This window comes from Pteronotus mesoamericanus, unplaced genomic scaffold (genome assembly GCF_021234165.1).
Source record: "Pteronotus mesoamericanus isolate MK-2021 breed Mesoamerican mustached bat unplaced genomic scaffold, CSHL_Meso_final contig_90, whole genome shotgun sequence".
Lineage (NCBI taxonomy): Eukaryota > Metazoa > Chordata > Mammalia > Chiroptera > Mormoopidae > Pteronotus > Pteronotus mesoamericanus.
In genome coordinates this window covers 22,179,707-22,196,376 of record NW_026555277.1, presented here as the reverse complement: position 1 = coordinate 22,196,376, position 16,670 = coordinate 22,179,707, and the positions used below count along the sequence as shown (strand labels likewise).

The 16,670-nt window shown below is 37.5% G+C and overlaps 1 protein-coding gene and 1 pseudogene across 3 annotated transcripts in view; one reads left to right on the top strand and one right to left on the bottom strand.

Moving 5' to 3' along the window:
* ORC2 (origin recognition complex subunit 2) overlaps nt 1-9,560 on the bottom strand; it is a 40,690-nt gene extending 31,130 nt beyond the window's left edge. Inside the window, exons 1-6 of one of the 3 annotated variants that reach the window (XM_054585851.1) lie at nt 9,461-9,554; nt 8,939-9,145; nt 8,094-8,299; nt 6,467-6,487; nt 5,471-5,574; nt 4,437-4,580 (exon numbers count right to left, since the gene is read on the bottom strand). In XM_054585851.1, coding sequence (XP_054441826.1) covers nt 4,437-4,580; nt 5,471-5,567 — 241 coding nt within the window. In that variant the 5' untranslated portion in view covers nt 5,568-5,574; nt 6,467-6,487; nt 8,094-8,299; nt 8,939-9,145; nt 9,461-9,554. Of the gene's footprint in view, nt 1-4,436; nt 4,581-5,470; nt 5,575-6,466; nt 6,488-8,093; nt 8,300-8,938; nt 9,146-9,460 lie in introns of all 3 variants that reach the window. The other 2 variants (XM_054585852.1, XM_054585850.1) reach the window with 2 other exon arrangements.
* A 4,154-nt stretch (nt 9,561-13,714) lies between these two features.
* LOC129080712 (60S ribosomal protein L36a-like) lies at nt 13,715-14,019 on the top strand (annotated as a pseudogene).
* The last annotated feature ends 2,651 nt before the right edge of the window (nt 14,020-16,670 follow it).

The following is a 16,670-nucleotide window of genomic DNA, read 5'->3' as shown; positions in this document are numbered from 1 at the left end:
GCAGGTCCTCAAAAACCTAAAAATTACCATTTGATCCAGCAATTCCACTTCTGGCAATATACCCTAAAGAATTCATATCAGGGTCTCAAAGAGATATTTGTACATCCATGTTCATAGCAGCATTACTCACAAGAGCCAAAGTACACTGACAGGTTAATGGATAAACTAAATGTGGTATATACATACAATGCAGTATTATTCAGCCTCAAAAAGGAAGAAAATCCTGACACCTACTATAACATGGATACACACTGAGGATGTTAAGTGAAATAAGCCAGTCGCAAAAGACAAATATTGTATGATTCCACTTATATGAGAGGTATCTAAAGTAGTTAAATTCATAGAGAAAGTAAACATTTAATTGTCATGGGTTAAGGGGATTGGGAGTTCTTTAATGGGTACAGAATTTCAGTTTTATAAGGAATAAAGAGTTCTAGAGATTGGTCGCAAAACAGTATGAATGTACTTTAAACTAAACTATACACTAAAAAATGGTTAAGAAGGTAAATTTTACGTTATATATTTTACCACAATTTTTAAAAATAGACTTCTTGGAGAAGATTAACATGGCCCCCGTGCAAGGATGATAGGCAAATTCATGAAGCATGCCATATCCTAAATAAATAAATAAAGTAAAAAATAAAAAAGATTTCTTAAAATTTAGCCACAATTAAAAACTTGTCATAGTCCTTAAGTTCAAAAATGGAACTCTGAGTATGACAACATTAAAAGTACCATGAATAGACCACAAATTTGTCTCAGAATTTTCTAACAGCCAATTTATAAGATTATATATAATACAAACTAATTGTTCAAAAGAAGAACTGGTAAGACTAATTGCTCTTCCATTTAATGCTTGAGATCATCTAGTACATGCATGCAGTGACTTTTCTCCAGTTCAGATGAATTAATAGACTACATGAATTACACCAGGCATGCCAAAATGTGCGTTATTTACAAGAAACTTATAAATACACTTTACACCTTAATAGAAAGTAAAGGGATTAATTAACAAAGTATTTAAAGGTCCTTGTTAAAAGGTTGTTTTGTTTTTTTTTAACTATTCCTAAAGATTCTTTGTCAAATGACACCCTGTGTTTTAAAAATAACATGTACTTAGCCCTGGTGGGCTAGCTAAGTAGTTTGGAGCATTGTCCTGGTATGCCAAGGTTGCAGGTTCGATCCCTGGTCAGGCACATACAAGAATCAACCAATGAATGCATCAATAAGTGGAACAACAAATTGATGTTTCTTTCTCGTTCTCCTTTCCTTTCTTTCTCTCTATAATCAATAAAGAGCCCTGGCTGGTGCAGCTCAGTGGACTGAGTGCCAGCTTGTGGACCCAAAGGTCATCGGTTCGATTCCCAGTCAGGGCATATGCCTGGGTTGTGGGCCAGGTTCCCAGTTGGGGGTGTGTGAGAGGCAACTGATCAAGGTACCATATTTTGCCGTGTATAATGCACTCCCATGTGTAATGCACACCCACGTTTTAGGTCCAAACTTTCCGGAGGGAAAAAAATCTTTCATTTTAATTTTTAAATTCAGTTATTTATTTGTTTGTTTATTTGATTATTTTTAGATGCTTGTATTATAAAGGAATTTTAGCATTTATTTTTGAACATGTTTTTTGTAACAAATAATGACAAAACATAAGAACAGATATAAGGTATTTCAGGTACTACCCATGTATAATGTGCATCCTTATTTTTCCCTCAAAAATTTGAGCAAAAAAGTGTGCATTCTACACAGCAAAATATAGTATCGCACATTGATGTTTCTCTCCCTCTTGCTCCTTTCCTTCCCTTCTCTCTAAAAATAAGTAAAATTTTTTAAAAAACTATATACAGACAATAACTATATTTTTTAAAAATAAAATTAATAAATAAAATTTTTTTCAAAGCTAACTTTTTTCCTTGTTTATAATAAAAGACTACTAAACAGAAGCTTATTGTTTAGTATCTCAAGTAAGGTTAAAGAAGGCTATGAGAGATGTCACCATTCCTTCCCTGGAAAAAACAATAAAACTTTCCTTGCCCTAATTAGCGTGACTCAGTGAGTTTGCGTGACATTCCTACAAACTGGAAGTTCCCGTTTCAATTCCCAGTCAGGGCACACGCCTGGGTTGTGGCCAGATCCCAGGTTGGGGGTGTGTGTGAGGCAACTGATTCGCGTTCCTCTCACACATTTATCTTTCTCTCTCTTTCTCCCTCCTTCCGCATTCTCTAAAAATAAATAAATAAAATTTTTAAGAAAAAGAAAGAAAAGAGAACTCTCCCTCTTGCACTTTATCTGAAACACCACTCTCCACCCCTATACACATTTTGGCAAACAAGAAAAAACAGGAAGAATCATGTCTGCAAGACCTAACTCCAAGCTGTCGGCTCCTCTGTTGTACATGCCCATAGCCAAATGAGCAGCTCCATTTCCTGGACTGAGAGACTGTTTACACAAACTTATATGTGCACATGCATGTACAAATAGATAGAAGATACACACCAAAGGGAAGATATACACCAAATTGTTAACAATTCCATGTTTTCCAAAGCATGCATTTTCAGTAGGAACAACATTGCTCCTGATGGAATGAAAACTGCCTCCAGGGGCAAGGATGGGGAGTATGAAAAACATCTCGGATATTACAATGGTCTGCGGTCCTCCAAAGAGTCATAGTACATACAGAGATATACAGCATATCTGTAGTATTAAAATTTCATGGATGAGGTGGTTAGGAGAAAATGTTTAAAAATACTCCTTAGATGACAAATGTATTTAAAAAGTAAATAAATTAATTAAAAAAAAAATACTCCTTAGAGAATGATAATTAAAAAAAAAAAAAAGAAAAAGAGATTGAGAAACACTGCTCTTAAGGCAAAATTTCCCAACCAGTCTGCAGACATTAAAAGTATAGGTTACAGGTGAGCTGAGTATTGCTCCTATTAAGCTTTTGAGGATGCCAGTCAGGGCCTGCAGAATGGGTGGGAATAAGGGTCAGAAGCCATAGGGCATTTGTCCCTGGTCTGGGCCATTCTCCTCCATTTATTCTAGTATGTTTCCAAATATTTGCTGTTGCTGCTATTAGGTGAAAAAGGGTGGAAGCACTGAGTTTCTACTACAGATATGATAAAAAAAATTTTAAGAAAATACTTTTTAAAATACTGCTTTCAATCTATTCATAGATCTAACATAACAGGTAGTCAAGAATCCTAAATTGTTTACAATATCCCTTAGTAATGTCAACTCTCCATTGGGAACACTTTTCAGAGACTCCAACCTGCCCACTAAGCCTACTGAGGGACAGTGGTCACTTTCTGATTCATGCCATTTAACACTTGTAACAAAGGCAGAAGCAATGACTCATGATGTAACAAAAAAAGTCAGGAGTAGTCATAATGGCTATTTATAATACGCCAAATATGAGGGAGTAAAAAAATATGTGCAAGAGGGAGTCAGAGGGGCCACAGAGAGAACAGAACAGATACACAGGCATGAGGGAGACTGAGAGACCCATGAAAAAGCAAAGTCTCAGCTTTTAATGTGGTCCCAGGTCCAATGTTCCTAGTGACCAACAATACTGATTTCATCCCTTGACCTTTATTTTTTTAAGCCAACTTGAGTAGACGTGTGCTCCTTGAGTCCTAATTAAATATAATTCAAGCCTGCCCTGGTCGAGTGGCTCAGATGGTTTGAGCATCATCCCAGGCACTGAAAGGCTGCGGTGTGATCCTCCGTCAGGGCACATACCTAGGTTACAAGTTTGATCCCCCATCAAGACAAGTGCAGGAAGCAACCAATTGATGTTTTTCTCTCACATCAATGTTTCTCAAGCCTAAAAAACTGTAAGTATAATATGGCAGTAATTTGGCATGTGTAGGGTAAAATGACATTAATTCTTGGAATGTTCCTTCTAACTCCTTCTGTAAAGACGATCAAGGAAATAGTGAAGTGATGTGCTTTATGAAATTACTTTATATTAGTTAAAAATGTAAACATCTTAAAAATTAGCTTTGCAGTGGCTATAGAATCTTTCTTTCTAAAAGTAATTCAGAGCAGGACTAGTTATTTGTTAAAAAAAAAAAAAAAAAACTGTAGAGAAAAAACTTGTAGTAGAAACTCAGTACTTTCAACTTTGCAATTGCAGAGAAAAATACCTGAAGCAATGTTGCTTTTCTCATGAGAAATATGTTACTACAGCACACCACATGAAAAGAATTCTGGAGATGGATGCTGGTAATGGTAGCACAATATTTAATACAAGTTAACAAACTGAACTGTACCCTTAAAAATGGTAAAGATGGTAAAATTTTTATGTATTTTTACAGTAAAAAAATTGGAAAAAAATAGTATAGCACACCATTGTCTAACTTAACAGACTACTTTTACATATCCTGCAATTTTGGTTATTTATAAACATACATTCCACTGCCCTCCCCAAGTACCTTGAACATCTCGTCCTAAAACTTCCACATAGTTCTTATCTTTAAAGACTTCCTGGCCATCCTCCTTCAAATCATATTCCGGCTTCTTTATTATCTTTTTTGTGTTGACCAAAAGTTGAGGTCGCTCCTTTTTTAATTTAACTTCTATAAGAACATCAAAAGAAGCAAAACATGACAGGTATAAATTCTTCCTAAACATTATATTTAAATAAATAAATAAATTGTACTGCTTATACTGTCATTACCAAAAAGATGAAAAAAAAAATTTTCAGTGTTTTTGATTAAAATACAGACCAATTTTCCACAGCTTATACAACTAAGTTAAAAAAAAAAAAAAAAAAAAGCCATGGCTGGTGTGGTTTAATGGATTGATTGCCAGCCTGAGAACCGAAAGGTTGCAGGTGTGATTTCCAGTCAGGGCACATGCCTGGGTTGCAGGCGGGGACCCCAGTTGGGGGCATGTGAGAGGCAACCATGTATCTCTCACACATTGATGTTTCCCTCCCCCTCTTTAAAAAAGTAAATAAATAAAATCTTTAAAAATATGTATTTTTAAAAAAACCTTGAAAGTATATATGGGGGGGGGGGTCAAAATAACTACTTTTCTATCACAATGGATAGTTATCTACCACCACTATTGAGCATTTCATATTAGATAAGGCTTATTTTTAATTTTCAATGAAGTTGGAAGGAATAAACTAAAAATTAGTTTTTTAGAGTCTTACTAGATCACCTACTTGTGCTATGTTTTCAAAATTGAAGGTTAAAATATTTTAAAAAGTGAAATAATCTCGTGCTGACTGTTAGAGTTCAGGTGACCATCGCCCCACAAGGCGGAAGGTCATCAGTCCGACTCCCGGTCAGGGCATATGCCTGGCTTGAGGGTTTGGTCCCTGACTGGGGCATGTATGAGAGGCAACCAATCAATGTTTCTCTCCTTTTCCTTCTCCCTCCCTTCCCCTCTCTCCAAAAATGAATTAAGTCTTAAAAAACAAATCCATAACCATTATAAAGGTTGCATGAACACTTAGTACCTCCTTCCGTATCAAGAATGTGATGAAGAACATCATCATCTCCCACAAACCGAACCTCCAGCATCTTGTCTTCCTTTAAGTCCAGTGTATTCATCATTGCCAACCTAAGCGAAAGCAATAAGGCACTCAAAAGTGTTGAAAAATTCATATTAACAGCCAAATAAATTAAACATTCACATAATGAATTCATGTATATGTATAACATTTTAAAAAGTCTTGAGGAAAAAGTCTTATTAATTATGAAACTATATTATACAGTATTGCACTGATACTATATTTTTGATAGAAATAAAAGAGGAGGACATGTCTCAGATTTAGAAAAAGACACGTCCAATCAAGGCAACTAAAATGTAGTGACAAGAAAAAAATTCCGCTTATAAAGAAAGCTCTAACCAATCTACAGAATAACATTACCAAGAAAGTAATGGGTAATACATGAGAGTTTAGAAAAGGTACGACCAGACAAAGAACATGGTTTCGTGGATTTTAATTTCTGTTCACTAGAAAGATACAGTCCATTTGGAGAAGTCTGTACTGCACTGGTATACCAAGCCTGGATCAAATAATCCTCAAGTACCTCCCTTTTCTATTATCACATGGTTACCAAACAACTTTACAAATATGAATATGGCTTTCTTGTTATCTTGGTCATTAAACAGTAAGCATAAATCTTTCTAATATTTTATAGTCAGTTCTTCACTGAACAAACATGAGTTTGACAGGCAAAAGATTGATCAACTCTAGCTACTCTGACAAAATTTAGTTTCATAACTTATAATACTAATAGCCTGAAATTAATTAATGATGATTCCGACTAGCTGTCAGCTAATCAGTTTACCCTCAAAAATGAATTTTTTTCTTATAAATCCTATTTTTGCCTTTTCTCCTGACAAAAAGAACTACTAACTGTGCCCCTCATGAGTCAGCTATCTGCATACAGTAACTTACTAAATGTTGTAACTAGCACTTAAATGACTTATCTTAGTTTTCACTTACCTTTAAAGGTACTACACCATTCTGCAATTGAAAAATTCAGGTAGAGTCACATGTAATTGAAAAAAGAACTCAGTCAGTATCAGCTAATACGAAAACAAAAGCAACCAAAGAAAGTCATGAGTTTAAACAAGCAAAATGAATAGATAAATGCAGTTCTTACAAAGCCAATGTTATTATGGTAGCACAATAAAGGGTAAAATAACCATTACCATTTTGCCCAGGAAACCTTAGAAACTGAGATCTGGGTTAGGGAGTGTGGATAGAGGGAAACCAAAATTTGAGTACTTACTATGCACTAGACATAATTTTGAATATTTTATATGTATTCTCATTTAGTCTGCAAAATAATTCTTAGGTTTATACTTTGTGTATAAAGATAATACTTTATAATTTATATGATCATTGCCAGAATATATCCTTTTGGGCCATTTATCTAGTCATGATAGTGCTTATTATGGGAGTACACGTGTGTAGGTACTCTTAAAAAAAGATTAATGCATCTACATGACATTTGTGTAAAATAAACTTACTTTTTTTTTTATATCTGTATAAAATAAAGTTTTTTGAGGGGCTATTTGTCAGGCTCTGTTTTAGGCACTTTTATGTATACCAGATCATTAAATCCTCAGATTCACTGAGGTAAAATATATATAGTTTCCTCTATTTATAGGTGAATAAACTGAGTTAAATATTAAATTACTCAAATTCACACAATTAGAAAGTATGTTATGGTTAAAACCCAACTTTGACTAATTATAAATTCTCTGACCATTCTGTTAAACCACACACTTCTCCTGCCATTGAATACTAATCTGTTATCCTAAATTCTTGTTTTGACCTCTGTAAACTATTCATAATATGTTTAATCACTTTCCCATATGACAGTTCAAATATCCAAAAACATCGAGAGTTCCTCTAGGTTTCCAGTTCATTAGGTTAAACATCACTAGCTTTACCAGGCATACTTTTAAGAGCATGGCTAGATTCAGCATAGTGTACTTTATTTTAAACTGTATACCGCTGTGTTCTACAAAGGATTTGAAGCAGTGATAATAAACAAATGCAATAAAACAAATGATAAACTATAAACACTAACAGGGAGTTTTGGATCAGGGAAAAATATAAAGAAAAGCAGACAACAAAATCATACAAAGAATTTTGGCTTTTCATCTATTTCAGTGCATCAGTGGCAAACTGTTATGTTGTAAAACAGAAGAAATTTATTAATAAAAATTTTTTAAAAAGATTTTTAGCTTTAAGCTTCCTAGCAATCAAAGTGAAAAATGGACGAAAAATCAATTACATTAATTCTCATTAGCAAAAGTTTAGTAGTACCATTGGGGGTGGGGGGAGATTTTCAAATAAAATTTAAAAATAAGTATTCTAGGCAATTGAACATTTTCCTAGGCAATTTCCCTATGGTATTTTACATAAGAACTGCCTGGACAGAGGCAGCCTAACTAACTTAGTCCTGTAATTTCCTCCTCTAGCTCTTTTTGTCGTTTTGTCGGGGCTTTCTTGTTTAGTTTTTAAAGAGAGACGGAAAAGGAGAGAGAGAGGGAGAGAAACATCAATAGGCCGCCTCCGAGAGGTGTCCGGACCAGGGACCTCAAGTACATGCACCCACCTGGACAGAACCGCAAGTGCCCTGACCAGGAGCCAACCCGGCACCGTCCTGTTTATGGAATGACTCTCCAACCAAGTGAGCCACACTGACCAGGGCCCTTTTTTACAGGTTTAAGTCATCTATTACATAGCACGGAATCATCAAAATGAAGAAACTTCTACAAAGACTTTGAAAGAAAGCTTTCCTTCCCTTTTCTCCAAGAATTTCTGAAAAAAACAAAAACAAAAAACTTACCTAACAATCACAATAAAATGCACTGTCTTCCTTTTTTTTTAAGTGGACTCCTTTAAAGGAGTTAACAAGGCAATAAAGCAACACCAAGTGAGCATTAAACAGCAACACTCTCCTTGGAATGCAAATAAAGGACTGGCTGCAAATTTTAAAAACACAATCCTTTTTTAAAAAGGAGGTACAGGTTAGTAGGTAAGCACCAATTTTAATATCACATAAACCTGGGTTCCGATCTTAACTCCACACTTAATAACTGTGTGACTTTGCACGAAGTTGTGATTATTAAATGAAATCATGTGCTTGGTCTATGAAAATGCTAATTATTTTTACTTTTAACCTCTACTTAACAATACACATCTCTTGTACTTCCTTCCCTACATCCCATCTGACAGAAAAAGGGCTGAATAAACGACGAATGAGGGCGTTCCATTTACGTGCAGTGCCTTGACAGAAAGTTGTAAGGCCATGCTACCGTTCTCCAGATCGCAGTGTAACTAGGGAAAGGTGTGACGGTTCCGTTAGGATTTCAGTTGTAAAGCGACAAGTAACACATCAACATCCTTTTAGTTTAAAAACCTCTACCAAAAGAGCCTCGCTTATCGACATTTTACAACCAAGCGTTGTCCCCGGCGACTGCTCAGTGAGGATGCATTTGCGGCTTCCAGCCTGGGATGACATCAAAGGGTTTCCCTCCGGTGGTAGTTCTGGGGCGAAACCTCTTCCTCCGCAGCCCTCGTTGTACCTGCTCCTCTCCCAGGGCACTTTTTACTTCGCTGGGCCGCGTTACAGATTTTGCAGTTCTCTTTACAATCACAAGATTCCTTAGGGCGGGAAGCAGGCATGTTGTTAACAAACATCCCTTGCACAGAAGGCCTATCACTGCTGGACAGACATATCAGGGGTTTCCAGGGGGGAGTCTGTCACCCCAACAAGTATTTACGGACTTCGGCCTGGGCCTCGCGCTGCCCATCAACTAGTTAGCTGCTCTCCGCTGGCCGGGGGTCCTCGGGACGGCAGGGCCCGGGGGACAGCCCAGGGAGGGAAAAGGAGGAGACAGGGCGACCCTGCCCCGAGTGCCAAGAGGAGGCCCGGGACTTGCGTGCCCCTGCTCAATCGCTGGGATGAATTCACCTCACCTCACAAGCTGGAGCTGAGCAGGAGAGGGTGGCAGGCTGCAGGGGCGCCACCCCGCGCACCGCTAGGTCTCCGCCAGGCGTGGCTCCGGCCGCCTCGCGCGGCTCCGGCCGCCTCGCGCCTGCCCGACGCTACCCTGCTAAATGGTCTCGGTAGAGAAAGCGGCTTCCGCGCGAGGGGGTAGGCCAGATTCTCGGGAAGAGGTGACGCAGCAGGGTCGCAGGGTCGCAGGCTTCAGCAAGGCTGGCGGGGGATGGGAAGCCGGCTGGGGCACACCGAATCTCCCGCCCTGCTCAGCGGGCGGAGCCTCTGGAAACCAATAGGAAGAGGCGTAGGCCGAGAACGATGGCTCTGCTGGCCACTCGGCGCCAACCTGCGGGCCCTGCCCACCAAGAAATCTGAGGAAGACTAATCCCAAGGCGCTAGAGTTGGGGCCTTTCCTTTCCTCTTTCCGTTTCCGGAGAAGGAAGAAGGAAGTGCTGGTTAGATCCCAGGAAGATTGCAGAGACGTAGCGGGCTGTTTTTCTGTTTTGAGGGAATCTTAAAAGTGTTCATTGGTTTCTCTAGATACCTGATTTTGAGGAAAAATATAATGGGAATGAATTTGCGTTCTTTTTTTGTTTACACTTTACTTCCTTGGCGTGAAATGTAGGATCCCCTGTATCTCAAAGGTTAAGGGTAAGGGGGAAGACAGTCCTCTCTAAGAAAGAGAATTAGAGCCTGGGCACTCAATATGGAGTTAGGACGAGACTGCTGATGGAATGAAGAGACAGGGAAAACAGAATGATCAGATGTAGAAGAAGATAATGAAGGAAAGGGAATGAACCTGCTGGGATGCAGTATTACCCACTAACAGAATGCACATTCATTTGAATTCAGTCATTCATTCAAGACAAAACTGTAGTTACCTGTGAAGAATAAAGAAATAAAATAGAGTCAGAGTCACTATAGCCACGCTGCTAAATTACTAAAATCAAGTAGGCTGAGGTATGAGGAAACAGTTCCATTCTTATTTTAACTAGCCCGGGTACTTAAACTTTTGAACTTTCCAGTCTTGGGTCAATGCATAGATATACTTCGAACTTACATATAACCCTCTGATTACTTCCTGGAGTAAGGAAAGAATGTTCCCATGTTTAGGCCACTTACAACCATTATCCAGACCACCAGTCATTTAGAGGAGGGGTCCCCAACCGGTACCTGTCTGCGGCCGGTTAGGAATAGGAACCAGAAGAAGGAAGCCCGCCTGAGCTCCGCCTCCTGTCCCTCCCTCCGCGTCCGTAGAAAAACCGGTCCCTGATGCCAAAAGGGTTGGGGACCGCTGATCTAGAGGATTATTAACTTGGACCAGTCCAGAGACTAAAAGCAGGACTGACTCTTCTCAAATGTACTCTATACCATAAGAACTCAGCTTTTCTTTCTTTGTATGACTCGGGGTATGGGCTCGATGTGCTTCTGGTTTGCAAACCATAAAACCGCTGAATAAATCCACCATTTATTTCTAGCTAAAGCCACGACCACATTCTTTTTGAGTTCATCCGATGCTGGCATACCAAGTAATAAAGGTGCACTACTGAGCGAGCCAACACAATTTCTACCCTTATAGTAGCTACTATATGTGAAGATGTTGAAAACACAATAGTGAGAAAAATGCTATGATACTGGAAGTCCAGTGTTTATTGGACTTCCATGCCATGGTGTGGCAGGAATATCTAATTAAAGGATAGAAGAAATCATAATTTCCTTGGAGGAAGAGATGTATTTAAACTAAATATAAGAGCTGAGTAGATTTAAACCAAGAAAAAAAGTAAAATTTTCCAGGTAGAAGGCCCAAATAAATACACCAAGTGCATAAAATACCAAAAGGCAAGTGCCAACTTTTGGTCTGTTGTTATGAAAGGCTACTTTGTACTGAGAAATCACTAATCCGATTTGTACTGAAAGATCTCTCTAGATGAAAGAGTTAAGAATGAGAGCAGAGGGAAGGGAGAGGTAGAGTTACAACCATTTTGGAAGCTGTTTGGGAAATTCAATTGAGAAACTGAAATGATGGTAGCCTGGATAACTTTTTCCCTGAATTCCAAACACCTCACCTACACTTTTCTTCTCCTTATAAAAGGGTTAGTTTAAAATGGAACTTAAGATGGTCTGTTAGAGTATATAACCCACTGGCTTCTCAGATCACTGGTCATCTGAATAAAGCGCCCATAAAGATTCAATCCCTGTCTCTGCTTATTGGTTCTGGTAATGACAGGTAGCACAAATGCTGGTTTTTCCAGTTTCAGGTTTGACATTTAGTGCCTGGCTTTAAAAGTCTCTAAGATAATCTGATTAAACATGGTGAATTGAACACTCTTGAAATGCGATTAAAATAATAGAAAAAAATTTAAGTTGTTGAGGAACAAAAACTCAGCTGAGTAAGTTTGACAATGTAATTGACTTTACTGAATGATTCATGAATCTGGCAGCATGCCATCTAATAAACAGAAAGTTACTCTAAGGAGTTACACAGAATGGAAGGTTTTTATAGGCAGACAGAGTGTGGGACAAAGAAGTTAAAAGAGTCCATTAGTTCAGGCAAGTTGACTCTTAGCAGGAGAGGAGGTTCTTATCAGCCAGATTACCTCACTACTGCTGACTAGGACATTTCAGTTTAATTGTTTTAAAATCCCACTCCTGGGAGAGGCTGAAACTACAATTAGGTTAGATATTAAGTCTTGGTGTGGCTTACCACAAGTGACTCCATTTTTGGTCTGTTGTTTGTTTTTAACGAAGTATAAACATACACACAATTATAGAACGCCTTGGTATGGCTCAATGGATTGAGTGCTGGCCTGTGAACCAAAATGTTGCCAGTTCAATTCCCAGCCAGGGCACATGCCTGGGTTGCGAACCAGGTCCCCATTTGGGGGTGTGTGAGAGGCAACCAATTTATCTGATCTCTCACATATTGATGTTTCTCTCCCTCTCTTTCTCCTTCCCTTCCCATCTCTCTAAACATAAATAAATTAAATCCTTTTTTTTTTAAATCTAAAAAGAACAGGATATGAGATGAGATAAATCAACAAAATTTTGAGGATATAGAGTGCTTAGGCAAAGTTGAGTGAGCTAAAACCCAGGTCTTCAAAGGGGGATGCAAATAGGAAGCCTACTTCTATCACAGAAGTCCAGGTAGTCTTAGGAATTAGTCTCCAGGAAACAGAAGAGTATAGAGCTGGGAACTGTAGGGTAGGTTGAAGTGAGAAACAAGGAACAATTAGATCTCACATCCCCTGTCCTACTTAGCAGAGGCCCAGGAAATTATAAGGTGAACAAGAGAGGACTCAGACACAACACAACTGAGTGGGAATGAGAAATCAGACTGTAGTTGTGGAGGGAGGGGACTGGACAGATTCTGTGGAAGACTAGGAAACTTCTTTTTTGTCTCCCAGAATGGTGGCAAGTAGTCATATATCCCCACTTCCTCTCCGGGCAGGCTAATCAGAAGACAATTGGGAGACACCACTGAAAAAGCCAGTTAACCTGTTGGTCCACATCGAAACCTACTACTGATAAGCCTTGTCCCTGGAGGCAGAGCTTCCAACCAATTTTAGCATCACCAAACTTTTGAATACTTAAACCTGAAAGAGGCAAAACAAATAGAAAAGGAGCATTCACAGAATATGTGAAACCCAGAAGAGAATGTATTCCAAACTGTAATTTTAAACATCTCAGAGATAAAGATTTTATATCCATAAAACAAAGAATATAAAAAATGTGAGTAATCAAATTTACATTTTAAAATTATGAGTTGCTAGAATCCCAGGTAGTTCCTCTTAAAGACTAAATGAAAAATAATTCTTAAAGTTTTAATTAATTTTGTTTTGCAAGAGAGAGAAGGAAGAGAAAGAGGGACACCGGGAACCCACAACCTTGGCACATCAGGATGATGCTCTAACCAACTGAGCAAACCAGTGACAAGGTTTAATTAATTTTAAACAGTAGACTGCAATATCAAGATATTAGGTGCACATTTTTTTTCTCCAATAATCTCATCTTTCAACACAACAAAGAAAATCAGAATGTCTTTATATATTTATTTCTTGGGGAGATGACTGAGTTAAAAATGTGATATCATTTTTTCAAGTTTAATTGTTTTTATATTCAAACAAGTTTTTTTACGCATATTTTATATGATCAAATTCTAAAATATAAGTTTATATGTACCAAATTGAAATATAATGTAGCCTTTCTGTGACGATACCACTCTCACAAACATGGTGAATGTTCATGAAACCTGCTGAACATTCTGTAAGTGTGGAAAGCATCAGCCCTACAAAGTAACACAATACAAGAAGGGCAAGCATTCTCTGTATCTGCAGGGACAGAGGCATTATGACAGGAAACAGAGTGGCTATGACGGGCACAGTAAGCCAATTTAAAAAAAAAAAAAAGGCTAAAAGTACAAAGACTTGAATGTGTTGAGCCTAACTGCAGATCTGAGAGAATGCTGGTTAAGAGACACAAGTATTTTGAACTGGGAGGAGATAAGAAGAGAAAGGGCCAAATTATCCAGTTCTAAGCTTCAAAGTATGTGACAATAACACCTTGAGGGTAAAAAAGAAATATAATCTACACAGCTGTATAGATAGATGTTCATGAGAGATCTAGATTAAACAACCAGGATGAGGCAGGTCTTATGGACAAGAGATATTTGCATTGGTTCTGTGAATGAAAAAGGGCTCTGTAATAAATCTAACCAAAAGTGGGAAGATCATGGTGAGTAGTCACTCCTCAGGCCTGCAACTTCCCTAGAAAAAGGTTTATCTCAGGGCATAGTGCCCAGGTATATCTCTCACCTTTAAGGAACTTAGATTCTAGCTGGTAGAATCAGGTAATTTCAATGCAGTAAGGTGTTAAGTGCAATGATAGAATTTCCTTGCAGGACAACCTGAAATGTAATAATATCTGTATATTAGGGATACCGGAAGGAGAAGAGGATGAGGAAGGGATAGAAAACCTGTTTGAAAAATTAATGATGGAAAACTTCCATCATTGGAGGAGAGAAAAAGTCACACAAGTCCAGGAAGCACAGAGGATCCCATTCAAGGGGAACCCAAAGAGGCCCACTCCAAGACACATCATCATTAAAATGGCAAATATCAAAGACAAGCAGAGAATCCTAAAGGAAGCAAGGGAGAAAGAGGTAGTAACATATAAGGGGGTCCCAATATGGCTAGCAGTTGACTTCTCAAAGAAACACTGCAAGCCAGAAGGGAATGTCAAGAAATATTCCAAGTCATGAAATGCAAAGGCCTGCAACCAAGACTGCTCTCCCCAGCAAGGCTCTCAAATTAAAATGGAAGGCGAAATAAGGAGTTTCCCAGACAAAAGAAGGCTAAAAGAATACACCTCCACCAAACTAGCACTGCAAAATATACTAGAGACTGCTTTAAGATGAAGAAAAAGTTTCTATGAATACCCAGTTCCTTTCAGAGTTGCCAATACTTGACATTACCAGTATTTGTAATACTCATTAATCTGATTGTGACAATGATGTTATTTTAATTGTTCCTTTATTATTTGTTGAAACTAAACCTGTTTTAGTATATTTCTTGCCTATTTCTATTATTTTTCAAAAGCTTCAAACTTTTTTGTATTCTTTTTGGTATTCTTTATCCATTTATTGATTAAAGGTTTGTAGAACTTAAAAAAAAAAAAAACCCTATTAACCATGTTTTAGATATGTTGCAAATACTTTTCTATTCCTTGTCCTTTAACTTTTTTTATATGTATATGACTATATAGTTAAATGTTTAATATAGTCAATGTCAATATTTACTTTATAGCTTCTGGGTTTGAATATTTTACTTCCGGTCATGAAAAATATTAGTTCTATTTTCTAAAACTCCTTAGATTCTACATACTGATTTTCAACTCACCTGAATATTTCTTGTATAATGTGTGAAATAGGGCTCTATATTTGTTTTATTTCAAGTAATAGTAGTCCATGCACCTTCTTTGTTGAATAAGCCTTATTTTACCCATTGACTTGAAATGTCAACTTAATCATATATTGTTAGGCAGATATATACGTTTGTCTCTAAAATGTTCATTATATTTCATTACTCTACTTGATGATTTCTGTGCTGGTTTCTTGTTGGTTTAATTGCTGAGACTTTATAAGGGTTTTAAATTTTTTAATATAATTAACTTTGACATTTAAAAAAATAAATAAAATCAATCTGTATTTAAGAAAGAAAGAAAGAAATTGAGAGAGATGGAACTGCTCCCTTTTGTGACAACATGGATGGAACTGGAGAATATTAAGCGAAGTGAAATAAGCCAGTTGTTGAAAGACAAATACCATATGATCTCACCTATAAGTGGACTCTATTCAACCAAATAAACTAATGAACAAAATAAACCACAGGCACGGAAACGTGGAGCAGACTGAAAGTGACCAGAGGGAATGGGGAAAGAGGACAATGATGGAAAGAAGGGGAAGGGACTAGATAAAGATGTATGAATGACTCATAGACATGGGCAACAGAGTGAGAATTGATTGTGGGAGCAGGGGTTGGGGGAGGGATGGATGGAGGTGGGTAAAGGGGTAAAAATTCAGACAACTATAATAGAATAAACATGATTTATAAATTTAAAATAAAATAAAAAATAGAAAAAAATTGGCAATGAAAATTCTTGTTAGATATGCCCTGACCAGTGTGGCTCAATTGATTGGGTGTTGTCCCACAAAGTGAAAGGTCTCCAGTTCCATCCCTGGCCAGGGCACATGCCTGGGTCATGGGTTTTGTCCCTGGTCAGGGCAAGTTGAGAAGCAGCTGATTTATGTTTCTCTGTCTCACATCAATGTTTCTCTTCCTCTCTTTCTCCCTCCCTTCTTTTCTAAGAATAAATTTTTTAAAAATCTAAAAAATATTTTTGTCAGATATGAAATGACCTAGATATCATTTCACATTTATACATTAAACACATACTTGATCAGGGTACAGTATCAGTAGCCAGCAAACAATTTCTACCCAGAGATTTTTTAATTCCTTTTCTTTTTTCTTTACCCAGAGGTTTTTTTTATGTTTTGTTTTGTTTTAAAGGTATCAATTTGATTTCAACCATACTCAGGAGAGAAGTGATTATTTCTATCTCAACATCTAAGAATAAAAAAGAATACAGTAACCAGAACCTACTTTTCTGCAGGATTTTTAAAAATTGATT